This window comes from Monodon monoceros, unplaced genomic scaffold (assembly GCF_005190385.1).
Source record: "Monodon monoceros isolate NGI ecotype Baffin Bay Population unplaced genomic scaffold, NGI_Narwhal_1 Super_Scaffold_19, whole genome shotgun sequence".
NCBI classification, from domain to species: domain Eukaryota; kingdom Metazoa; phylum Chordata; class Mammalia; order Artiodactyla; family Monodontidae; genus Monodon; species Monodon monoceros.
The window spans coordinates 10,095,365-10,123,031 of record NW_021703775.1 but is presented as its reverse complement, the minus strand read 5'-3'; the positions used below and the strand labels follow the sequence as shown (position 1 = coordinate 10,123,031).

At 40.9% G+C, this 27,667-nt stretch overlaps 1 protein-coding gene across 1 annotated transcript in view; it reads right to left on the bottom strand.

The window, feature by feature from the left end:
- The window catches only part of ACOXL (acyl-CoA oxidase like), a 353,725-nt gene that overhangs the window by 87,549 nt on the left and 238,509 nt on the right, over nt 1-27,667 (bottom strand). The window contains 2 exon segments of the mRNA XM_029232291.1: nt 26,404-26,447; nt 26,450-26,514. Of these exon segments, the coding sequence (XP_029088124.1) occupies nt 26,404-26,447; nt 26,450-26,514 (109 nt within the window).

The window sequence follows — 27,667 nt, the reverse complement described above, 5'->3', positions numbered from 1 at the left end:
AAAAAAAAAAAAAAAAAAAAAAAAATCCCAGCAGATATTTTTGTAGAAATTGAGAAGCTGATTGTAAAACATATGGAAATACAGAGGACTTAGAATAGTCAAAACAATTTTGAGGAAAAAAAAAAAAAAGGTGGACGATTCAATAACTGATTTCAACACTTACTATAATGCGACAGTAAACACAACAGTATGGTATTGGGATAAGAATGAAATGTAGATGAATGGAAAAAAGTAGAGAGTCCAGAAATAGAGCCACACATGCATGGTCAACTGATTTTCAGCAAAGTCACCAAGGTAACTGAATGGGGAAAAAACAGTCTTTTCACCAAATGGTGCTAGAACAACTGAATAGCCACATGCAAAAACAAACAAATGAATCTCACCCTTACTTCACACCATATACAAAAGTTAACTCCAAGTGGATCATGAACCTAAATGTAAGAGATAAATCTACAAAACTTCTGGAAGAAACTATGTGAGAAAATTCTAGTGATGTTGGGTTAGCTGAAGATTTCGTGATACATGACACAAAAAGGTTGAATTTCACCAAAATTAAAATTCTGCTCTTTCTGACACTCTTAAGAAAATGAAACCATGGGTAATGGATTAAGAGAAAATATTTGTGAATCACATATATAATAAAGGGCTCCCATACAGAACTTATAAAGACAACTTACAATTCAATAGTAAGAAAACAAAATCCAGTTAAACAAACAGGTGAGAAATTTGAACAGACACTTCACCAAACAATACAAACGAACGGCAAATAAACACATGAAAAAGATCTGAGAAATGCAAATCAAGACCAGAATGAAATACCACTCTACACCCACCAGAGTGGCCAAAATGAGTAAGACAGGCTGTGTTAAATACTGAGGTTGCAGGGCAACTAGAAGTTATTGCTGTTGGGAATGCAAGTGGTTCAGCCGCTTTGGAAGGCAGCTTGGCGGTTTCTTATAGAGTTAAACATATACCTACTATGAACCCAGCCATTCCACTCCTAGATATTTACAAAAGATAAATAAAAACATATGTCCATACAAAGACTGGCACGAGAATGTTCATAGAAGCTTTGTTCGTACTAGCAAAACTGGAATCAATCCACATATCCACCAACTGGTTAATGGATAAACAAATTGTAGTGCATCTGTACCAAGGAACAGTACCCCACATTAAAAAGGGACACCCAACGACTTGGATGGATCTCAAAAGCATTTTGTTAAGTGACAGAAGCCAGATATAAGAGACTATGCACTATGCTATTCCATTTATATTATATTATAAAAAAGGCAAACTTACAGCAAAAGAAAAATCAGTGTTTTCCAGGAGTCAGAGTCAGGGGAAGGGAAGAGACGAAAAGGGGCACAAAGAAATGTTTTTGGGGAGATGGAAATGTTCTATTGTGGTGGTGATTATAGGACCATATGCATTCGTCAAAGCTCATTGATAAAACACTTGAAATTGGTGAATTTTAATATATAAAAATCATATATTTTATCTTACAATATATATGTTTATAATTATATTTATATACACATAAAGTAAAAAGCTGACATTTTTTAAATGCTCACCTTCCCAGACTCCTTTGCAACCAGGCTTAGACATGGGACCCCCACGGCCAATGAAAGTAGGCAGAGGTTTACTGGGTGGTGCTTCTGTGAAAACTGTTTTCCTGATAAAAGAGAGCCTGAGCTGGCATGTGCCTTCTTCTCTTTGTCCTTTTTCTAGTTTCCTGCTTGGAACTCAGCCACCTTGTGGGTGTAAGAACAGTTAAAAGCCACACTAAGGAGCTGTATTAGTTCCCTAGAGGTGCTGTGACAAATCACCACCATCTTGATGACTTAAAACAACAGACACTTATTCTCTGACAGTTCAAGAGGCTGGAAGTCCAAAATCTAGGTATGGGCAGGGCCATGCTCCCCACAAAGGCTCTAGGGGAGAAGCCTTCCTTGCCTCTCCTAGCTTCTGGTGGTTGCCAGCAACCTTTGCATTCCTTGGCTTGTGGACCAATGACTTGAATATCTAATATCTGCCTCCATTTTCACAAACCATTCTCCTCTGTGTGTGTCTCTAGGTCTCTCCTTTTCCTGTAAGGACACCAGTCATATTGGAGTAAGGCCTACCCTACTTCACTACGACCTCATTTTAACTTGGTTATGTCTGCAAAGACCCTATTTCCAAATAAGGTCCCTTTTATAGATACTGGGGGTTAGGACTGAACATATCTTTTGGGGTGGGGGGGTACACAATTCAACTCACAACAGGAGGGCAGAGGGGTAGATAGCAAGAGCAAGGGGCCCAGCTTGAGCCGTGGACTCACCGTGCCTGTCTTCTGCATTCTTTGGGCTTCCGTCTTATTTGTTTTTTTTTAATTAGTTCATGTCTTTTATTTACCAATCCTACCCAGCCATGTGGAGATCTTTCTTGTCCTTTCAGATGTTTGAGGTCTCCTGCTAGTGTTCAGCAGGTGTTCTGTGAGAACTGCTCCATTTGCAGATGTATTTTTGATGTATTTGTGGGTGGAGGTGAGTTCCACATCTGTCTACTCCGCCATCTTGATTGGAGCCCCTAGGCTCCTGTTTTGGCAGCATTTAAAGCATTCCTCCCTTGGTACTCAGCCCCAGATCCATTTGCTATGTCCTTTGAATTTGTTTTCGGTGCCCACTCTTGAATCTACCCTCTTCCTTTTAACCTTACTGTGGATAGAGGGTGGAATCAGGTGGAAGAAAGAGTCCAGTCCTGACCAATAACCATACACGTTCGCCGAGCTTGGATATCAGATTCTACGACACACTTCAGGTACCACGTGTCTTAAATTATGCCCATCCAATATGGAGAACAATACAATATGCAGTTACTTAAACAAGTTATATGAAGTAAAGTAGGTCAAACAATGATCTTTCCCTCACTTTCCACTTTTCTCCCTCAGGAGAGCTGCTCCCACTGCCCTCAGCACCCACCCCCTAGGCTTGTGAGCCCTTGTCAGGAGAGAGTAAACCCTGTACCTGCCCATCAGGTGATCACCTCGTAGAGTAATGGAAATGGTGCACCCCAAATCATCCAGGCTGCAGAGTCTTTTTCTTCTCCTTCTTTTCCTTCTCTGCCGTAGGTAGAGCCTGTGGCCTTGCTTCGCCAGACCTACCCCGCCTCCAGCACATGCTCACCTGGCCTCACCTCTGTTTTGCTGTAGATCCCTCTGTAGCCCGTGTGCTTCCCACTCAGCCCTGGCTGGGGAGGCTGGGGTCTCCCTGGGTCCGGTCTGCATCTCCCTCTGACGGCACCCTTGGCGTGGCCAGAGCACGAGGCTTCCGCCGCCATCCCCACAAGGCCAGTCCTCACCTACTCAGCCCACACCTCCACCTTCCGGCCTCTCTTCCTGTTTGACTTTCTGTCTTGTTTTTGTGTGGGGGGGGTGGGGTGGGTGTGTGGTCCATATATATTTTTCTGCCTTCCAGTATTTTTTAATATCTATCTTTTTTGCATCTTTCTGTATTTCTCTCCCAAAATGACTCCTTTCTCTCTTTTTTGGTAACCTTACTTCACCACTTTTCCCTTGTCTATATTTTTAATGTTTCTGGAGTTTTCTGCATTTCTGTTTTTGTTTTTTTTTTTTTTTTTTTGCGGTACACGGGCCTCTCACTGTTGTGGCCTCTCCCGTTGCGGAGCACAGGCTCCGGACGCGCAGGCTCAGCGGCCACGGCTCACGGGCCCAGCCGCTCCGCGGCATGTGGGATCTTCCCGGACCGGGGCACGAACCCATGTCCCCTGCATCAGCAGGCTGACTCCCAACCACTGCGCCACCAGGAAAGCCCTGTATTTTTTTCTGGGGTTTTGTTTTTCTATTTTTTTCTCTCCTATCATATTTCTGTGTCTGCATTTCTGTCTTTTTTTCCTGTGTCGTTTGAGCTGTCTTTTCTCCTGTCCCCTCTATCCCTCTTTCCTTATGTGTTTGCCCACCATGTTATTTCTCCCTTTTCTCTTCAGGTTTGTTTCCAAATTAAGCTTGGTTCCCTCTGGGTGGCTTTGAGCAGAGGACCCCCTTCCCGCCACCTGCAGCCTCTCTCCCTGAACTCTGCCCTCTCCCCAATTCTGCCGCCCTCTTCCTGCACCAATGGGAAGGTGCTGGTTTGTCTCCCACTAACTTCTCAAAGAAAGCAGGGTGGTTGGGTCCACCAGCTGTCAGCTCACTGGTGGCTTCCTGAACTGGGAATATGGGATTCTTGATACCTTTACCCTAAGCTTTGAACCTGAGCTACAATTCCAGGAGAGCCAGTTAAATAAATCTCAGCCAACATCCTACTTTATGCGCAAAGTACATGTATGTGTGTGTGTGTATATATATATATAAGAAAGGACACTGGAGGGTACCCTTATGTCCACTGTTCCAGCTTGTTTCCTATGAGGAGAAGTAAATGTTCTCAAGATGCCCCAGAGAGGGCTGTGTCCTGGCTTTGGGGACCTGAGGGGAGGGGTCAGCCATGAGGTTCATGCTCATCTCAGAGACTGGGTCAGAGTTTGAACCCAGGGCCCTTGGCTCTAGCACCCCACCCCACCCCGAGACCCTTGCTGGGCCCCAGTTCTGCACTAGGCTCACTGCACCAGAATCCCCCCTTCCCTCAGAAGGTGGCAGGTGGCAGCATTGCAGGGCTGAGGGGGTGGAAGAGCCCTTGTGTGGGGAGATGAGTCACCTGGGTGCAAGGCTGGGATTCCCACACAAACACACCATAATGATGGCTGCTATGATAGTATGAAGGTGCCCAGCATTGGGGACCTCCCCAACACACCCATATGCTCCGCAGCGCTGGCTGTGGATGGTGAAGACATTCTGGTTTTAGGGTGAGTCCCAGGCAAGTCCAGTAACTGTCCCTAGATCTGGAACACAGATGTATCTTGTCTGCCAGGGCGTGCCTTGTCCCCAGCTGCCAACAAAGCTGTGTGAGCACAGACCTGGCCCCCTTCCCTCGGCCCTCGCTGTTCACACAGAGGGCTCCCCCACAAACAGCCTGGGCCACAGCAGCAGAGAAAGCATCCTCCCCTACGGTGCTGGGAGCAGGTTCTCCATAAGCGTGCATTCAAAGGCTCCCCTCCACCCTGAACTGTCCAGTCTCAGAGCACTCCCTCCGCTGCTTCAGAGATGTGCACGTCCCCTTCTCTCCACCTCCCCCACTGACAGCTCCCCCTCCCCCAGGTTCCCCGCTCTGGTCTCCCTCCTGCCAAGTGGGCACATCTATCCATCGGAGCCCTTGCCACGCTGCTCTGACCAGGGCAGGACTGCGACCTGCCTGGCGCCCAGCCCAGTGGTCAGGGCCAATGAGCACATGAAGGACCCTCGCTCACAGACGCTGGGAGTCGAGGTCGATTCCAGGGGAAGGGGTGGAATTAATTGGATTCAGAGGGCATAGAAATAGCGAGAGGAAATTCAGTAGAGAGGAGTATACACAGCAAGGTGTGTGGGGCTCCAGGTCAGCCTTCTCACTGCATGGCAGCTACAGCGTCTGCAGGTTTTGGGGGGATTGCCAGGGTCTCTGCAGACTCTTCTCTCTTCTCTCACCTGCACTGTCCTCCAGGCTCTGGTCTGGGGCCTGGCAATATGAACAGACCCCAAAGGCAGAGCCCTTTCCTAGCCAAGACCTGACTATTTTTGTCAGGCACATAAAAGATCCAGGAGTGGGGGTGGGCAGGGGGGGACACACATGTTTGATCTGACCTGTTTCTCAATCTTTTCGCCACTAAAGCTTGACTGAAATTGTCAAAACATGAAATCAATAAGGTCTTGGCAAAAGGCTCCTATAATTGAGTACATTACTTCCCAATTTCTCCTCCTTTTCCCTTTTCATGTCAAATGAAGAGTCTGCTTTTTATTACTTAGCCTTTCAGAAGAGAAAACAATTGTTGGATGATACAACCTCTTTGGTCATGTAAGCCTACATTTGAATACATGCTTCTGAAATCGATCTTGATCATTTTCAACAACAGATATGTAAACAAACAAATGCTGGATGCCATTTTCCTTTCTTAACAGTGTCCTCATTTTACAAGTTCCTTCTAATGTTCTGGTGGATGGAGGGATAGAGGTAGGGGTGGGGGTGGGAATCAGGAAACCATAAATAGATTTAACAGGCACCAAAGCATGCATTTGGAGTACCGTCAGCTAGAAAGATCTTGTTTCAATAACACGATCTTCGCATTTAGCTGAAGACTAACTTATGGGGCCTGACTGCCCTTAGTGACTGCTTAAAGCTGACATAAGGCAGAATAACGTACATTTAATATGTGAAAGAAATTAGCCCTCAAGATCTTTGTTTCCTGAATCTCTGCAGCAGCTCAGCTGGTGCTTGGCACACAAGACAGCTGAAGGAGGCCTTCTTGGGGCGGTGAGGGAAAGGCAAGGGGTACAGCACACAGAAAACTCACCCCATGGGGGTCTAGAGTGAACTCAGGGAACAACAGATTGAGAGGGAGAGCACAGAACCCACTGCAATTTGGACTCCGTAGGGCTCTGCGCTTCCATGTCCACGAATGGCATCCTATCTTCCCCAGCCACAAACGGGAGCCCCAGGGGCATTCTTGACTCCACCTTCAGCCATGACCATGGCTGAAGTGATGGGCCATGACCCCCATCACTTGCAGGGAAGGTGGAAGGTTCTCAACCCCACACTCAGGGCGCACAGGGCTCCCCGCAGTGAGGACCCGCCATCACTGCCACAGTCACCCTCTGGCCAGCCTCTCCAGCCCGGGAACTGGGATGCCTATGCCTCGATGCTCAGCCTGAACCTGACAGTCACTCGCTCACATCACATGCCTCGCCTCCAAGGTCCTGCTCCCCTTGCTGGGGGATGATGTGAAAGGGCGTGCTCTGCCGGTCACCATGCAGGACTCAGCTCAAGGACGCTCCTTCCGAGAGCCACCCGACACAGAAAATGGGGAGGCCCTCTCTCTGCTCCAGACCCCTCTCACTGCACATCCCCCCTGACCCTAACTGCCACCCATCCCTCCAGCTGAGAGTCCGTGTCTTAGTCATCTTTGAAGTCCCAGAACTCACACGGTGCAGGGCACGCTATGTCACTGAGCAGCATCTGTCATACAAGGAACTATTCAGTAAAAATTCAAACGTTTACAGGTCTTCTATTTTTTTCTTAATTGTTTATTTAAATCTATATATCTGAAGTTCCGATGAAGCACTTTTTTTTTTTTTTTTTTGCAGTACGCGGGCCTCTCACTGTTGTGGCCTCTCCCGTTGCAGAGCACAGGCTCCGGACGCGCAGGCTCAGTGGCCATGGCTCACGGGCCCAGCCGCTACGCGGCATGTGGGATCTTCCCGGACCGGGGCACGAACCCGTGTCCCCTGTATCGGCAGGCGGACTCTCAACCACTGCGCCACCAGGGAAGGCCAAAGCACTTTTACTTCACTGTCACTCAGAGGCTTCTATTTTTGGCTAACCTTTTGGAATTCTGAAACAGCACCCATCTCATTATGTTGAGACGACCACTGCGTGAGCCTCTGTGTGCTCCTATGTGCTCAGCAGGGAGAGGGCTTTGAGACACTTGTGAGTAAGGGGTGAATTAACACTAGGGGTTAAAACACAACAAAACAGCCTATTAGGAAAGCCTGAGCTGTTGGCGAGCGGGAAAGGAAGAGCAGCAGGTCGCCGAGAGCTACCACATGAAATTCTAGGGTCAATAGGTGGTGGTCTGTCCCACTGCCAGGCTGCTAAGCTGATGAGGGGATGGGCTGGACTTAACACTGGCTGACTTGGGAGGCCAGGCTGGGAGGTGTTAAGCCCTTTATAGGGACGTATGTGATTCCCTCCTTTGCATTATGCTGTGTCCTAATGTCATACACCTGTGAGCTTGGTCGCACATTCCTCATGGAGGCCCCTGCAGCCTGGCAAGTTTGCTGTTTCCCTTTTCTTAGCCCTGCTCTCAGGGTGTTGGCTGTAGGCAAAGTGCTGGGCCCTAGGCTGTCTCTCATCACAGCAAGAACTTGACAAATGTCCTGATCCCAGCTGACCATAATGGTCTGCCCACTGGCCTTGAGGAAGAGCAGAATAAATAGAATAATAGGCTCATTGCTGTTCACCCAAATTCTACAGTTTCCAGTAGTATCAAGCCCCAGGATGTGTCAACCCCCTAATCACAGAGAACTTGAAGAAACTGTTGTTAAAGCCCATAGTGAACACCATACTTGACAATGAAAGGTTGAAAGCTTTTCCTGTAAGATCAGGAATAAGATAAGGATGCCCACGCTCGCTATCCTTATTCAACATAGTACTGGAAGTCCTAGCCAGAACAATTAGACAAGAAAGAAATAAAGGCATACAAATTGGAAAAGAAGAAGTAGAATAGTTTCTATTTGCAGATGCTATGATCTTATATATAGAATATCCTAAAGAGTCCCCCCAAAACATTACAACTAATAAATGAATTCAGTAAAGTTGTAGGATACAAAGTCAAAATACAAAAATAAGCTGCATCTTTCTACACTAACAGTGCAATATCTGAAAAAGAAATAAAAACAATCTCATTTAGAGTTGCATCAAAAACCAATAAATTAGGGCTTCCCTGGTGGCGCAGTGGTTGAGAGTCCGCCTGCCGATGCAGGGGACACGGGTTCGTGCCCCGGGAAGATCCCACATGCCATGGAGTGGCTAGGCCCATGAGCCATGGCTGCTAAGCCTGCGCGTCCGGAGCCTGTGCTCCGCAACGGGAGAGGCCACGCAGTCAGAGTGGTCCGCACACCACAAAAAAAACAGAAAACAAAACAAAACAATAAATTAACCAAGGAAGTGAAAGATCTGTACAGTGGAAACTATAAGATGAAAGAAATCGAAGAAGACAAAAATAAATGAAACAATATACCATGTTCATGGATCAGAAAAATGAATATTGTTAAAATGCCCATACTACCCAAAGCAATCTACAGATTCAAAGCAAACCCTAACAAAAATGTTTTTTTTCCCCCAGAAATACAAAAAAAAAGTCCTAAAATTCATATGGGACCACAAAAGATCTCAAATAACCACAACAACACTGAGAAAAAACAAAACTGGAGATATCACACTATATTACAAAGCTACAGTAATCAAAACAGTGTGGTGTTGGCATAAAAAAAGGACACACAGAGCAATGGAACAGAATCAAGAGCCCAGAAATAAAGCTATGCATGTATGGTCAACTAATATTTGACAAGAGAACCATGAATACACAATGGGGAAAGGATAGTCTCTTCAATAAAATATGTAGAAGAGTGAAATCAGACCCCTATCTTACACAACTTACAAAAATTAACTAGAAATGGATTATAGAATTAAATATTAAGACCTGAAACCATAAAACTCCTAGAAGAAAACAATGTCTTGACAACAATTTTTTTGGATTTGACACCAAAAGCACAAGCAACAAAAGCAAAAATAAACAAGTGGGACTACATCAAACTAAAAAGCTTCTACACAGCAAAAGAAACAAATCAACAAAATGAAAAGGCAACTTGCAGAATGGTTGAAAATATCTGCAAAGCATCTATGTGATAAGAGGTTGATACCCAAAATATATAAGAAACTCATACAACTCAATTGTTTAAAAAAACCCAAAAAACAAATAATCCAATTTTTAAAATGGGCAGTTGACCTGAATAGACATTTTTCCAAAGAAGACATACAAATGGCCAAAAGGTACTTGAAAAGATGCTCAACATCACTAATCACCAGGGAAATACAAATCAAAACCACAATGAAATATCACCTCATACCTGTTAGAATGGCTATAATCAGAAAGACAAGAGATAAAAAGTGTTGGTGAGTATGTGGAGAAAAGGGAATCCTTGTGCACTGTTGGTGGGGATGTAAATTGGTACAGCCCCTATGGAAAATAGTATGGAGGGTCCTAAAAAAATTTTAAATGGAACTACCATATGATCCAGAAATCCCACTTCTGGGCATTTATCTAAAGGAAATGAAATCACTATCTTGAAGAGATATCTGCACTCCTATGTTCACTGCAGCATTATTTACACAAACCAAGATATGGAAGCAACCTAAGTGTTCGTATATATACATATATATATATATATATATATATATATACACACACACACACACACACACACACATACATATACAATGGAATATTATTCAGCATAAGAAAGAAGGAAATCCTGCCATTTGCAACCACACAGATAGACCCTGAGGTCATTATGATAGGTAAAATAAGTCAGACATAGAAAAACAAACACTGTATGATCTCATTTATATGTAGAATCTAAAAAAGCTGAAGTCATAGAAACAGAGTAGAATGGTGGCTGTCAGGGGCTGGGGGCAGGAGAAATGGACACATGTTGGTCAAAGGGTACAAACTTCCAGTTACAAGAGGAATAAGTCCTGGGGATCTAATGTATAGCGTGGTGACTATAGCTAACACTATTATACTACATACTTGTAAGTTGCTAGACAGTAGATCCTAAATGTCTCACTCTCCACCAAAAATGTAATTATGTGAGCTGATGGGAGTGTTAACTAACACTATTGTGGTAATCAGTGTACCATATATGAATCATCACATTGTACACCTTAAAATTACACAATGTTCTATGTCAATTATATCCAATAAAGCTGAAAAAAAGGAGAGACCCCCCAAAAAGAAACTGTTGTTTAGTATTCAGTCACTTATACCAAGTCAAACTCACCAGTAATTAGGGTGCCATAAATTAGAAAAATGTCATTTCTATGGTATGCTCTTCAACCATGAGCCCAGAGTTTGGTACGTGTCCCCATAGATCTGCCGCTCTCTGAAACTAAGCTGTCTTGTCCCCTTGCCCTGTCTGGGTGACTTTCCCAACGGTCCATGCCTGGGCCTTCCTTACCACCTTGGTCAGGGCCCTGCTTCCTGGAGTCCAGCCTCTGGGATGTAAGATCTCTAATAGAAGGTTCAGAATCTCTAGGGTATGTCTGCCTGACATCAGGGCAGCCCTCAATAGCTCACCTCTTGCCAGACTCCTGTGACCCTGGCCACTGGCCCAGACCTCCCCCGTCATCTGTCACCATGCTCTCTGGATTCCATGCTGCTGGCTGGCCTGGGCACCCACAACTGTGTTTTGGTGTGACACTGAAAACTGTCTAGCACAGAACTGACACTTGGTGAATGTTGTTGCCATTAGCCATTTCTTCTTTTCCCCAATTAGTGTATCAAGATTCAGCAGCTGAATCTTGGAAACTTCTAAGTTTCCAATTTCATATACAAAAAAATGATAAGTGCCTGTAATGCAAACAACCTAAATGCTGTGAGGCACCACTTAAGTTATATCTTTAAATTTTTTAATTGAGGAATAAGAGGCATACAGTCAGATGCATAAATCTTAAGTTGACAGCTTGATGATTTTTTACATGTGTATGTAACCATGTAACCACCCAGGCCAAGGTATAGAAATTTCCCAGACCCTGTTCTGTACTCCCTCTCTGTCAGTACCAGTCTCCCACTCTCTGATCCCCAGATAACCATCTGCTAATTTCACCCCTTCTTGAATGAATGTCATATAAATGGAATCATGCATTATTAATTTTTTCTGCCAGACTTCTTTCACTACACATAACATCTGTAAAATTCACTTATTTGGTTGCAGGTAACAGTACTTTATCCCTTTTTATTGCTGGATACAATTCCGATGTATGAAGATACCACAACTGGTTTATCCAGACTCACGTTGATGAACATTCGGGTCGTTTCCAGTTTTTGACTATTATTGATACAGCTGTTATAAACATTCTTGTATAAGTCTTTTTGTGAGCAGGGTTTCATTTTTCTTGGGTAAATACCTAGGGAGGAAAGTGCTGGTCATAGGGTGGGTACATAATTAACTTTATAAGGAGCTGCCAAACTGTTTTCCAGAATGGGTATTGCTATTTTACACTACCAACAGCAATTATGAAAGTTCCCCTTGTTCCATACTGTCACCATGATTGAATTTCATCAATTGTTTTAGTTTAACACAGTGCAGTGGGTGTGTCGTGGTATATCACTGTGGTTTTAATTTCAATTTCCCTGATGACTAATAAGATTGAGCAAAGTTTAATGTGCTCATTACCATTCTTTTTTTTTTTTTTAATTTTATTTATTTATTTATTTATGGCTGTGCTGGGTCTTCGTCTCCGTGCGAGGGCCCTCCTAGCTGAAGCAAGCGGGGGGCCACTCTTCATCGCGATGTGCGGAGCCCTCACTATTGCGGCCTCTCCCACTGCGGAGCACTGGCTCCAGACGCGCAGGCTCAGCAACTGTGGCTCAGGGGCCCAGCCGCTCCGCGGCACGTGGGATCCTCCCAGACCAGGGCCCGAACCCGTGTCCCCTGCATTGGCAGGCAGACTCTCAACCACTGCGCCACCAGGGAAGCCCCCATTACCATTCTTTTATTTCTTTTGTGAAGTGTCTTTCAAGTCTCTTGTGTAATTTTTCTTAGATTATGTCTTTTTGTTACTAAGTTAGAGGAGGTCTTTATGTATTCTGGATAAAAGTCTTTTGTCAGATACATGTGTTGCAAATAATTTCTCCAAGGTCATGGCTTATCTTTTTGCTTTCTTACTGGTATCTTTTGGAGAACAATTTGTTTTTAATTTTGAAAAAATTCCAATCAATCAATATTTAATTGAATGGTTAGTGCTTTTTATCTTTTTTCTAAGAAATCTTAGTTTTTACCCCAATGCCAAAGAGATGATATCCTATGTTTTCTTCTAAAAGTTTTATAGTTTTCACTTTCACTTTAAGTCTATGGTCAATTTCAAATTAATTTTTGTGTATTATGTGAGGAATAGGTCAAGGTTCATTTTTTTATCGTTTGGATAGTTAGCTGTTTGTTGCACAATTTGCTGAAAAAATTTCTCTCTTCATCATTTAATTTCCTTTGTACCTTTGTAAAAAAATCAAATGAACATATATTTGTGGGTCGATTTCTGGACTCTATAGTGTTCTACTGATCTATTTGTTTATCTTTATGCCAATCCCATACTGTCTGGATTATCGGAGCATTAACTCTAAAATCAGGTAGTACAAGGCCTGCACATTTCTTCAACTTTTTTCATAGTTGTTTTGGCTATTTTAGGCTATTTGTATTTCCACATGAATTGTCAAATCAGCTTGTGAGTTTCTACAAAAAGTCCTGCTGCAATTTTGACTGAGATGGTGTTGACTCTAAAGACCAATTTAAGGAGAATGAACATCACAGCAATACTGAATCTTTCCATGCACAAACATGATATACTTTTCCACTTCTTTAAGTTTTCTTTAATTACCTTCTGCAATGTCTTATAGTTTTCTATATATATATACAGATCTTGCACTGTTCGAATTTTTATTGTAAAATATATTCCTAAGAACTTCATGTTTTTTAATATTATAAATTTAATTTAATTTAACATTTTGTTTTCCAATTGTTTATTGATAGTGTATAAAAATAAAATTTATTTTGGATACTGAGTTTGTATCCTGTAACCGTGTATTGATTTACTAGTTCTGGTAGAGTTTGTGGGTATTTTTGGTAAAGTCATTCATATTTTTTATTTAAACAACTATTTCATCTGCAAATTAAGACAGATATATTTCTTCCTTTACAATATTTGTCATTTATTTCTTTTTCTTGCCTAGCTGTTGCACAGCTAGGACCTCCAGTGTAATGTCAAATAGAAGTGGTGATAGTGGACATTCTCACCTTGTTCTCCCTCTTAGTGAGGAAAGCGGGCAATATTTCCCCATTAGATATGTTAACTATAGGTTTACTGTAGATGTGCTGTTTCAAAATTGAGGAAATGAGTTTCTATTTCTAGTTTGCTAAGACTTTTTATAACCATGAACTGATGTTGGAGGTTGTCAAATTTTTTTCTGCATTATATAATCACATAATTTTTCTCCTTTATTTTGTCAATGTTGTAGATTTCATTGATATTTGAATGTTAAATCAACACTGCATTCTTGGAGTAAACACCACTTGGTGACATATTTTTCTTTGTATATATATCGCTGGATGCAATCTTTAATATTTTATTATACATTTCTACCTATGTAATGAAAATATTGGTTTATAATTTTTTCTTTGCAATGTACTTATTAGTTCTCATATCAGTATTATATGGGCTTTTGAAAGAGTTTTATGTAAGACTGGTACAATTTTGTCTTCAAATGTTTGATACGATTCAACAGAAAAACCACCTGGACCTAGAGCTTTCTTTGTAGAATGTTTCCATTACAAATTAAATTCATTTAATAGATATTTTTAGCTCCACTGTTTGTTTTTTGCTTGCTCTTGAAAGTTGTGTTTTTCCAGGAATTTGTTCTAAGTTCTTGAATTTATGTGCATAAAGTTGTTCATAATATTCCCTTATTGTATTTTAATCTCTGTCCTATATGTTATGATATTTCCTCTTTCATTCTTGATCTTGTTAGCTAGTCCTTTATCTCTTTTTCTCTTGATCAGTCTTGCTGGGGATCAATCAATTTTTAATCATTTCAAAGAACAGACTTTTAGGTTTGTTGATTTTCTCTAGAGTTTATTTTCTACTTTATCGATTTCTCTCTAATCTTTATCATTCCCTTTATGCTACTTACCTCGCTCTTCTTTTTCTAGCTCTTAAGGTGGAAACTTACATCATTTACTTAAACCTTTTTTTATTTTCTAAGATAAACACTTCAATCTATAAATTTCCCTCTGAGGGCTCTTTTCACTACACCCACCAAATCTGATATGTTTTGCTTTCATTATCGTTAAGTTTGAAATATCTTCTAACTCCCCTAGAGCCTCCTTCTTGGATTCACAGAAATGAGTTGCTTAATATTTATTTGGGAGATTTTTCCAGATATCTTTTTGTTATTGATCTCTAATTTAATTCCATTATCAATAGGGAAAATATTCTGTATTATTTTGATATTTTTAATTTTTTACTGAGATTTGTCTTACGAACAGCAACTGTAGTTCTGGGTGTAGTTTTCAATAAATGTCTATAAATGCTAAATAGATAGAGCTGGATGATAGTGTTGTTCACATCTTTTAAGCCATATTGAATTCCTGTCTATTTGTTTCATCAATTATTGGATTTGTCTGTTTCTCCCTTTGGTTCTGTCAATTTCTGCTTCATGCTTTTTTTTTTTTTTGGCCAGGCCACATGGCATATGGGATCTTAGTTCTCCAACCAGGGATCGAACCCATGCTCCCTGCAGTGGGAACATCGACGCTTAAACCCTAGAACGTCAGGGAAGTTCCCCTGCTTCATGTATTTTGAATGTCTGTTATGGTGCATACCTATTTCAGATTATTGCCTTCTTGATGAAGTGGTCTTTTAATCTTCATGAAATGACCCTCTTTATCCTTGGTAATACTCTTTGTCTTAAAGTTTGCTTTATCTGATATTAATTTAGTCTCTCATGTTCTAGTTGCAAGCTATATCTTTTTCTTGTCTTTATCTTTATCTTCAAAGCATATAGATGAGATTTTTCTTATTTTTAACCCCCTATGACAATTTAATTGCCTTTTAATGGGAATGTTCAGTCCATTTACATTTAATATAGTTACTGATAATGTTGGGTATAAGTCTACTATACTACAATGGTATGTCTGTCTCCTTAGGTCATTAGTTTTTGTTCCTTCTTCCATGCCTTCTTCCAGATTAACTGAGGATTTTTCTTTTTTGTCTCAGTTTACCTTCTCTATTAAAATATATATTCTTTACTATGACAGTCTGCCTTCAATTAATAACAATTCATGTATAACATAAGAACCTTATAATAGTATAATTCCAAGTACTTTAAATCCCATCTTTTGTGCTAAGGTGCCATATATTTTAGTTCCACATACATTAAAAAACCAAAATAACTACCATTACGTTTGCTTTAAATAGCCAATTGAATTCTAAAAAGTTTAAAACAAGAAGGAAGGTGTCATTAATATTTACCTACACATTTTGCATTTTCACTGTTCATCTTTCCTTTAGGTTTAAATTTCCATGCAATTTCACTTTGTTCAGCTTGAAGAAACTTCCTTAACATTTCTTCTAGTACAGGTCTGCTTATGACAAATTTTCTCAGCTTTCCTTTACCTGAAAATGCCTTAAATCATTTTTGATACATATCTTTGCTGGCTCTAAAACTCTAGGGAGAAAGTTGGTGTTTTTTTTTTTTTTTTTCCAGCACTTTAGAGACATCTTTTCCACTGTCTTCTGGCTCTACAATTTCTAATGGAAATCAACCATCATTCTTATCATTTCTTTTCTGTTTCTAATGTTCCTTCTTCTCTGGCTACTTTTACAATTTATTCTTTATCTTTGATTTTCAGCAGTTTAACTATGATGTGCTTCTGTTTTTATGTTTGTTTGTTTGTTTGGTTTCCATCCTCTCTGTCTGAATCTTGCGAGCTTTCTGGATTTGTGTGCTGTCATTTCTTTAAAAATTGGCTGATACCTTTTCTGTTTTCTGTCTTATCTTTCTCTGAGACTCCAAGTGCATGTATATTAGAGTGTATGATTCTGTCCCACAGGTCACTAAGGCTCTGTTCATTTTCATCAATCTTTTTCTCTCTGAGCTTTAGCTCAAAGGATTTCTATTGATGTCTTCATGTTCACTGACATTTTCCTCTGTTGCATCCAATCTGTTGTTAATTCCACCCAATTAATTTTTTAATTAATTATTTTTTTGGCTGCATTGGGTCTTTGCTGCTGCGTGCAGGCTTTCTCTAGATGTGGCGAGCAGGGGCTACTCTTTGTTGTAGTGCACGGGCTTCTCATTGTGGTGACTTCTCTTGTTGTGGAGCATGGGCTCTAGGCGTGTGGGCCTCAGTAGTCTTGGCATGTGGGCTCAGTAGTTGTGGCTCGCAGACTCTAGAGCGCAGGCTCAGTAGTTGTGGCACATGGGCTTAGTTGCTCTGTGGCATGTGGGATCTTCCCAGACCAGGGCTCAAACCCGTGTCCCCTGCATTGGCAGGCAAACTCTTAACCACTGTGCCGTCAGGGAAGTCCCAATTTTTTATTTATAATATTGTATTTTTCAGTTGTATCCTGCTTGGGTTTTTAAAATATACAAAATTTCCAAAAGTCTCCTGAAAATTTCTTTTATTATGTCCTGTCCACTCTTTAATAAATTCATCATATTTTTAAAAAAGTGCTTGTCTTCTAATTTCAATACTGGAGTTATTTTTGGTGTCTTTTTCTATTGACTGATTTTTCTCTTGATTATGGATTACATGTTCCTACTTGTTCACATGTCTGGTAATATTTTATTGTATATTGGACACTGCAAATACTACTAATTCTGGATCCTGTTATTTTCCTCTAAAGAGTATTGAGTTTTATTCCAGCATGCTGTTAAACTTGAATCTGTAGAGGCTTGGTTTAATTCATTGTCAGGAAGAATCTTTTTGGTTTTGCCTTTAGTATCTTTTAATTCTACTTGTAGTCCTTGAGGAAATCCCCTTTCCTGGGGCATAGTTTTTTATACCTAAGGTATGGCCCTTCTGGTCTTCCAGTGGAAAGCTTTCCATACCTCTCTAACTGGGCAGAACTCAAACTATATATTCTGTGTCCTATGTGGTAGGCAACAGTTGAATTCTCTGCTCAGCTTTTTAAGCTTTTCAAATGAAAGATTCCTTGAGCTCTTTGGAGTCTTGTCCACCTATGCATATTTCAGATATCAGTTAAAGATTTGAGTAGTGTTAATACACATATTCTGAAGTTTCCCTCTCTATGGTTCCCTTTTTTTAAATTTTCCCCTTCAATTTTCAGTCTTTCTGACAGTCCCAAACTCTATCTGATGACTCCTCAGGACATTAAGATTGAGGTTCCCATGTGGTAACTTCTTTAACCTAAATGTAGGGAAAGGCTTTCTCTCTGTTAAAATCCATTTGACTACACAGAAGTTAAACACCTTTTTGCACGGCAAAAATTACCATGAACAATGTCAAAAGACAAGTGACAAACTGGAAGAAATTTTTGCAATATGACAAAGGTATAAGATCCTTAATATAGAAAATTATTGTACAAAAATACCGAAATCCCTATGGATAAATGGGAAGCTAATATGAACAAATAATACCTGAAAAATATGTTAAAATAGCTTTCACATAGACGAAAAACTATGCAAACTCACTCATAATTAGAGAAGGGACTTAGACCAATATAGAGATATAATTTCTCACCTATCAAATTGGCAAAAATAAAAAGTATGAGAACACATTCTGTTGATGAGGCTGTGAAGAAACAAACGTTGCTGGGGAGAATGCAAACTGGTACAACCTTTCTGAGGGATAATTTGACAATACTTAACCAAACTACATATGCACTTCCCTTTGGACCCAGCAATCACACTTCCAGAAATCCACCCTAAAGGTACACCTTAAGCAACACTAAATTTCATATGCATACAATAAAGAGGGGTTGAGTAAGCTATGATACATCCATACAGTGTATTATTCTGCTGTTTTTCTGTTTGTTTGTTTAAGAATAAGGTAGATCGGGCTTCCCTGGTGGCGCAGTGGTTGAGAGTCCGCCTGCCAATGCAGGGGACACGGGTTCGTGCCCTGGTCTGGGAAGATCCCACATGCCGCGGAGCGGCTGCGCCCGTGAGCCATGGCCGCTGAGCCTGCGCGTCTGGAGCCTGTTGCTCTGCAACGAGAGAGGCCACAACAGTGAGAGGCCCGCGTACCGCAAAAAAAAAAAGAATAAGGTAGATCTCTATGAACTGATGTAGAATGCTTTCCAGGACATATGGTTAAGAGGGAAAAAAAATACAGAAGAGTATCTATAGTATGCGATCCTTCATGAAAGAGAGAAAACAATATAAGAAAATACAAATGTATCTGATTATTTGTGTGAAAGAAATAAAGGAAGGATAAGCCAAAAACTAAATAGTCTGCTCACCTATTGGAAGTCTGTGGGGAAAAAAGAGAAGAATGGAAGTGGGGATGTAGGGGTGAGGAAGGAGTGACAGTTCTGAGTATACTTTTTGTACAGCTTTGATTCTTAGAAACTCAGTAATGTTTCATGTAGCCAAAACATGAATGGATTCAAATCCACCAGGATGTTGGGAGATCCCAGAGTAGAATACAAATAGCCACAAATGAACCTAACTGTGTTGCAAATGAATAACACAGTCTCACTGAAGGAGAAGGAAAGAACGAGTCGAAGTAATTTTGGAAATACTACTTTGATTAGATACCGTAAGCTAAGTTCACAAAGACAAATACTGTATTCTACGTGTAAATGTGTTTCTCACAGAGAGATGGGTTAGCAATTCTGAAACTACTTAATGTGCATACTAGGGAAGATCAAATAAGTAAACATAGTAGACAATGAAAGCCAGATTTCTCACTTTCTCAGAGAAAGAAGTTACAAATAGGAAAGGGAATGCTTGTGGTTTGGGATTGGAATCAGAACTACCAGTATAAACTCATGGTTTCTAATATCCGTGCTTACAAATCTGTGTGAGAATGTGTGAGTGAGTAAACCTATACCTATTTTCTAGCTTAGAACAAGCCTAGAAGTTGTGACACTCCAGTAGCAATTAGAATACTCAGCAACCAGATATTGATTTTTAAATACTATTCTCCAATAAAAGGAACCAGGGACTCTTGGAGAAACGGTTGATTACAGGTTGGGCTGGGAAAATATAAGATGAGCCTGGAACATTTTATGGTACCAAAAAATAAGGAAGCCTTTCAAAAAAAAAAAAAGATGGGGACATATCAAAGAGATACAGGGGCTAGTTAAACTGAAGGAGATCTCAATGGCCACAGCTGGGACAATTAGAGCAAGAAAATAAAATATGGTAGAATTGGACGTAGCCCAAATATACAATAAATATCCATTAATCCACACTGATATAAATAATAATTAATTGAATAGATAAATCATTAAATCATTGGAGGAGAAGGGACAGCTTTTGCTTCTAATAAAGGAATGTAGCAGGAATGAGAGAAATAGAATTCCCAGTAATAAACACCACAGTATTATTTCCAGAAAGATCCATAGAGGATTACTAAAATAGTGGGTGAAAGTTTAAGGAAAAAAATAGTATATTTGCATAACCAAATGTGAGTCTCCTCTTTGCTCTTGGTGACTGCATTCCCTTGAAGAAACCACTAACCTTTTTGGTCCTCAGGTTGCCTCCTGAGGGACCCTTCTAGCTCTCACACAAAAAGGAAATGACTGCACCGCCCATGCAGTTATTAGAAATATTACTTCCTCTTCCTTTTCCTTCTCATCACTTCCTCTTCTTTCTTTCCTTTCCATTCCCTACCCATAATAGGCTTCCCTAGGAAGAGAATTTAGGTGATCTCTTTGAGAGAAAGATGGAGGAAGTTAGAAGTGAGGGGAAAAGAGAAAATGCAACTCCTAGTATTAACTGGATTTAACGTAACTAGAAAAAGAAAGAGGAAAGCATCACAGAACAGAAACATTTCCTATGACCAGAAACAACAAATAGGGAAGTGCCAAGCTAAGCCTTAAGAGCACGGCACACAGGAGGTAGGCACAGGCAGCCTCGGATCTTCCTGCCTGTCCACTCTGGGGTCTCTCAGACCACCACCTACCCCTTCCTCACACCATGTACAGCTACTGGGATGTGGAAGTCAGTCACTCTTTCCCCCTCGCTGAGTTGCAGGAGTTTAAGCCTTAGCTCTCACTGAGAAATGGGTATATGTTCCCCATTAAAGGAATTTCAAGCCCCGGTCAGCAGTGAAGCCTTACTTTTGCATAAGGTGGCCACTGCATAGGCAGCACCCAGTGCTCTGAAGACAAAAAGGCCCCTCCACCAGGTTGCTCTGGTCTGCTGGTCATCTTCCCAGCCCAACTTGACCACAGGAGTTAGAAGATGCAAGATCAATGCAAACCAGGAACTCAGGAAATTTGGTTTCTAATCCTGTTTCCTGTCTTTGATGATCTGTCTCTGGAATAAAGCTCTTGGCATTTCTGTACCATGAGATTTTCAGTAAAACATCTGCTCTTCAGGTTGCTGTATTGGCTTTTAAAAATGTAACAAACACAACCCAGCTGCTGTTACTCTCTGATTCCTGTCTCCACTCTGAAACTCTCCGAGAAGTACAAGCAAAGCAGACCAGATATTCTCTTTGGGTTCATCGACAATGGCATTTTCCAGCTCCTCTCTGGATCTACCAGACATCACTGGACCAAAGCTCTGGAGGACCTGTGACTGATGAGATTCTGGCAGCCTGACCTCCAGCACATGCCATGTGTGTGCCATCCAATCACTGACACAGCTCACATTTTCTGCGGACAAGAACTCACATAAGATTCCATATGCCAACCAGGTGACCTGGGCAAAGAAACTGTTAGTCTAAAATTCTAACAGAATAATTGGCATCATCTGTTAGAAAGATAGCCTTCAGAGGTACTACGATTTCATTATATTCTAAAGATCTAAAGAGCTTTAGAGTCTCTCTCTCTCTCACACACACATGTGCGCGCACGCGCGCACACACACACACACACACACAGCAGTCAGGCTGCACTGACCACAACAATAAAAACTGTAGGTGACTGTCACTTTTCTAAACAGAAAGCTCTATAAAGTTACACCTCCGAAAACCTTATTTCCAGCCTCCACCAATTCTTCTCCAACCAGAACTCAAATTCTGAATAAGAAAAAATAATTTAAGGTAGTTGTTTCCAAGTGAGTTGACTGCCCCTGAATTTTGAGGATGATTCATGATATTCATTTACAAACCACTTCTCTTTCCCTTTTGACTCAGCCTTGCAGTGTGGAGGAGGGCAACATGAATCAGATTTTTAAAATCATTCTTTTCCAGGTGATTCCTACACACCCTGAAATGGGGGAACCACCAGTGCAGCAGAAGGATATTACGGGTGATGAGAGATAGACATGAATAAACTGGTTAACCAGAACAGTTTTCATCCCACCTGAATCATCATCCCTCTACCTGCCCAATTTTTGTTACCCACATTTGAAAATACACAGTCATCTGTTAAACATATTGATTACTCAGGGGATACATTTTTCTCCCCTAGATTTTTCTCTATAAAATGAATTCCTTAATAAAATATTCTCAAAGTGACAAGTCATTGTTTATTGTCTCCACCCCCGCCACTAATGGGGAAGTGATATAGTGACCCTGATGAACAACGTTTGCAGCAGGATTTTAGAAAGCTGGAGACGTGGAGCTTCCAAGACAAGCCATGGGGCTGGGCTCCCTCCATGGCCACCACCACACAGAAGGACATTTCCTGGCTCCATTTTAAGTTAAATTCTGGCTGCACCAAGGAGGGAAAGGCAGTATCAGATGATAGGTCTTGCGGGAGGACCTAGGGGTCTTGACTCTCTAACTCTGTGAACTTCTAGCCCTTAGTGCTCCCTCCAGGGTAAGAGGGAGATGGGCCATCTAACGCGTGTGAGCTAAGTGTCTCCAAAATAAAATGTGCATTTGAGGAAAATTAAAGAGTATTTACTATAAAACAAAAGAAAAGCAGACTTCTGGAGCCCACTCCTATTTTTGCTTCTTGAAAAGATCCTGAACCAAATCACATGGTTATTTTTACAAGATCTTGGCATTCTAGGTGAAATCACCCACCTTTGGACACTGTTCGAGGACTATTCTCCAGACTCCATTTGGGTCAGACATTCAAATGGCTAACCAGGTCATTTTGTTTCCAGATCCACCAAATTAATGTAGGTAGACGTAAGCCAACATAGAGCTAGCTGAACAAAAAGCTGAGCCAAAAATACAAACTTAAATGTAGAAGTCAGAATTCTTTTCTCTAAGCTTGTAGGTTCTGTCATAATTTAGTGCTTATTTCCTTCTGCCTTGGGCTATAACTAGTGGACTTATCCCAAAGTAGGAGCATATCTTAATAATCTTTGTAGTCTTCCCATGCTTAGCCCTAGAAAACTGTATTGTTTAATGAATATTTAATTGAATTGACTATTAAAATGGTTACACTAATGGTAGTAACTCAGATAATTAACATGAGTACAAGGTTTATCATTTCTTAAATGCTTTTTAAAAAACATATTCTGGGCTTCCCTGGTGGCACAATGGTTGAGAGTCCGCCTGCCGATGCAGGGGACACGGGTTCGTGCCCTGGTCCAGGAAGATCCCACATGCTGCGGAGCAACTAAGCTCATGTGCCACAACTACTGAGCCTGCACGCCACAACTACTGAAGCCCGTGCTCCTAGAGCCTGTGCTCCACAACAAGAGAAGCCACCATAATGAGAAGCCCATGCTCTGCAGAAAAGAATAGCTCCCACTCACCCTAGAGAAAGCCTGTGTGCAGCAACAAAGACCCAGTGCAGCCAAAAATGAATAAATAAGATAAATAAATTTTACAAAAAGACACACGCACCCCAATATTCATTGCAGCACTATTTACAATAGCCAGGACATGGAAACAACATAAATGTCCATCAAGAAAGGAATGGATAGGGCTTCCCTGGTGGTGCAGTGGTTGAGAGTCTGCCTGCCAATGCAGGGGACACAGGTTTGAGCCCTGGTCCGGGTAGGTCCCACATGCTGCGGAGCGGCTGGGCCCGTGAGCCATGGCCACTGAGCCTGCGCATCGGGAGCCTGTGCTCCGCAATGGGAGAGACCACAACAGTGAGAGGCCCACGTACCACAAAAAAAAACAAACAAAAACAAAAACAAAAAAAAAAAAGAAAAAAGAGAGGAATGGATAAAGAAGATGTGGTATATATAGATACAGTGGAATATTACTCAGCCATAAAAAGGAACGAAATTGGGTCATTTGTAGAGACGTGGATGGACCTAGACACTGTCATACAGAGTGAAGTAAGTCAGAAAGAGAAAAACAAGTATCGTATATTAACATATATGTGGAATCTGAAAAGTTGATGTAGACGATCGTATTTACAAAGCAGAAATAGAGGCACAGATAAAGAGAACAAACGTATGGATACCAAGGGGGAAGGGGGGGTAGGATGAATTGGGAGTTTGGGATTGTCATATATACACTATTGATACTATGTATAAAATAGATAACTATTGAGAACATACTGTATAGCACAGGGAATTCCACTCAATGCTCTGTGGTAACCTAAATGGGAAGGAAATCATGTTGACTTTTAATGTAATGAAACATATATTTTAACCTACGTTTTTCTCTAATGATCAAACAAAACAATGCCTTTTGCCTACCCTGCAATTAAAGTAAGAAATTGAGCATGTTTTTACATTACTTTAGTTTTTTTATCTTACCTTAAAATATACTAGGAACCATTCTATTATAGACCCAATGACACAAAGGTTTTTTTTTTAATTCATGTTTTTTTTCCAAAAACATTTTTTAGCTTATGTATTTAACTCTGGAACTAATTTTTTAAAACACATAATTATTCGTAGGCTGATTCACATGGACCATCGATACTTTTATATCTTGACTTCCTTATTTTCAAGTTATTACTTTTAATTATTTTTCATGTCCTATTGAGTAGGTCTGTGAATAAGTTTTAAGGAAGGCCATGGGAGAGAAATTCCTTCTGATTCTTAGATTTCTGAAGATATCTTTCCACTGCTTGTACTCATGAATTAAATTTGGTTTGGAATGGTATGCTTAGATCATGAGTTTCCTCTTTAGAGGAGCAGGTCTTACTCCATTTGGAGATGGTGAATAAAGATTTAAGTTAAGCTTGTTTTTTTCCATTTGTTGGTAAACTATTATTTTCTGTCTGGTTGCTTTAATGAAATTCTCTTTACTCTGCATTTGCAAGCTATATCCAGGTATGGTTTTTATCCTATTAAAATCTTGATTTTTTTTTTACACTAAGAAAAATATATTTCTTTTATGTTGGTTATTATATTTCTGCTCCTTTTGTTCCAGCATTTTCAGGAATATTTCTTATCCATGGGTTGTATTTCTACTATTTTCACTCTGTGTGATTATCATCTCATGCCATTTCATCATTTTTTAAAATTAATTAATTTATTTTTAGCTGCGTTGGGCTTCATTGCTGCACGCGGGCTTTCCCTAGTTGCAGCGGGCGGGGGCTAATCTTCACTGTGGTACATGGGCTTCTCATTGTGGTGGCTTCTCTTGTTGCAGAGCATGGGCTCTAGGCACGCAGGCTCAGTAGTTGTGGCTCACAGGCTCTAGAGCACAGGCTCAGTAGATGTGGCACATGGGCTTAGTTGCCCCACGGCATGTGGAATCTTCCCAGACCAGGGCTCAAACCCGTGTCCCCTCCATTGGCAGGCGGATTCTTAACCAATGCATCACCAGGGAAGTCCCCATGCCATTTCATCTTTATGCTTTATTTCTACAGTCTTGGAAAGCTAGTTCATAGATTACATTTTCTCCATTGTTAGTTCTGCTTATAAGTGCATCTTTGCCTTCGATCGCATCCTTCTCTTACTTTGGCTGGCTCCATGTTTGATAAGGCAGGGAATGTGGAGAGATTTAAACCCACCTGGATGTGTCCTGGGCATCTGGCAGGAACTCTCCTCAGACCTACAACTGAAGGATGGAGTGGTTTGCACAAATCTGGCCCAACTTCCAGCAGGTACTCATCACTCTCTCTGTTTCACAAGGTGGATTTTGACCATTTCTGCTCCCAAGGCTCTTCTGTCGCAGAGCATTTCCGAAGAGAATACCCATCCCCATGTGCCATTCATCCTCCTCCCGCTCTGTGTTGTACTGGGAGATGTGACCTTGGAATCAATATAAAAAGAGACGAACTGAAGGGGGAGAGTTTCATGGGACCCAATTCTGGTCCTCTTGGAACATAATTCCTTTGCAGAGGGGGAGCCGTGGTCTGACTTCAGGTTACGGTAGCCCTGAGGTCCTGAGCCTGGGTAGAAAGTGGGATAAGTAAAGCCTTCTCTTGGGGTCTTGTTGTCTATTCCATGTTGGGATTAGGAGATGAAACAGATATTGCTGGGGCGGGGGTGTTTCCTCAAACCAACCCCATTGGTACAGTACTTGGTACAAATTCCCTCTAGATTTCTTATCAATGCTGATAAGAGGTTTTATGTTTTTGCAGAACGTCATGGGCATTTTAATAGGAAATAGAGTGCATCTCAGGCTAATTCAATGGTTAATTTTCACATGTGCCTGATGCACGCCCCCCCCCCAAGAAAACAATGTATTCACTATTACATACAGACAATGACTCTTCAATTCCAATAAGGGTTAAAAATTACCCCACTCATCAACTCCCATGGCAGCCAAACGACACTTGCAGGTAAAATTCTAAAAGATGCCGCACAAGAGATAATCACTAGCATCAGGGCCTCCAAGCAAGCAAGGCTGTCAGGCAAAATGGCTTGTAGGAATTCTAGCCGTTTCCAGAAGCTTGTAATTACGCTGACTCATCCTGTATTACATTAGCAGATAGTTCACCAGCAAGAATATGCCTTAAACACCAAAAGGAAAAATATAACACAATGTATCTTTACCTTATAATAAATCCGGGCCACCAAACCCCGCTGAAGAACCCTTCATGAAAATCGACTGCTTTCAACAGAAAGGCGAGATTACCGACTGTGTCTGTGTTAAACGCCAGGAAACTGAAGGAAAAACACAGTGACCATCATTATTATTTTGTCCTCACCAAAGAATTTCAATTTGAAAGAAATAGGGTTTGTTTTTTCAAAAAGAATTTCCTCCCAGTAGATAAGTAGTGTAAGTACATGTAATCATCCCCTTGCATCTCTTACTTGCTGTATTTTGTGCCTCTTCTCGCTATTTTTTGGATGAATGCTTGGATCTAGTTATTCTATGTGGTCATCCTTGTGATATAAGGATAATTTGGTTTACTGCTTTTTCCACTTATGACTTTTTTAATCTTTTAAAGAATATTTTATTTAGCTTTTTAAAAAAATTTTATTGAAGTGTACTTGATGTACAATATTATATGTTACAGGTGTACAATATAATGGTTCACAATTTTTAAAGGTTATACTCCATTTAGTTATTATAAAATATTGGCTATATTCCCTGTGTTGTACAATATATCCTTGTAGCTTATTTTATACCTAATAATTTATACCACTTACTATTGTATTAAAATAGTGTTTAATATTTTACATAGTCTTCCTTCATTAACAGCTATATAATTTTCATGAAGTAGGTTTATAATAATTTACCCAACATTGTTGGACATTTGTTATAACAGTGATTATAAATGAATAGTAGTAGTCAAATATATCTGTCACAAAGTACTTGGCAATGAATAATGTTTCTCAAATACATTATGTATTTATTGCTAACTATTGCTGTGAATTATTCAATAATCTCAATAATTCTGTGATGTGGATACTACAATTAACCAATGTACAGTTGGGAGAATCTGAGGCTCTGCAAGATTCAGTAACCTGCTCAAGGTCACAGAGGCAGAACACGTTCAAGCTCAGTGTTGTCTCAGGGGATGCCCGTATTGAAGGGAAGAGGAGCCCCAGAGGGCAGTGAGAGGGGTGTGGACAAGCACAGGGTAGAGTGTGTCACAGAGGTGGTGACTTTCTTCAGCAGGAAGTAATTTCCATCTTCCCCATCTGGCAAATGAGGAAACTGAGGCACATGGGAGTTAAGAGATTTAGGCACAAACAGACTCAAAACACCCAAGTCTCCCTCAAAAACTCTTGGGGCTTTTCATCATGCAACTCTGCCTTTTGGGGTGATTTTGTCCCCCCAACACTCCATGAAACTTCTGTCTTTAGAACT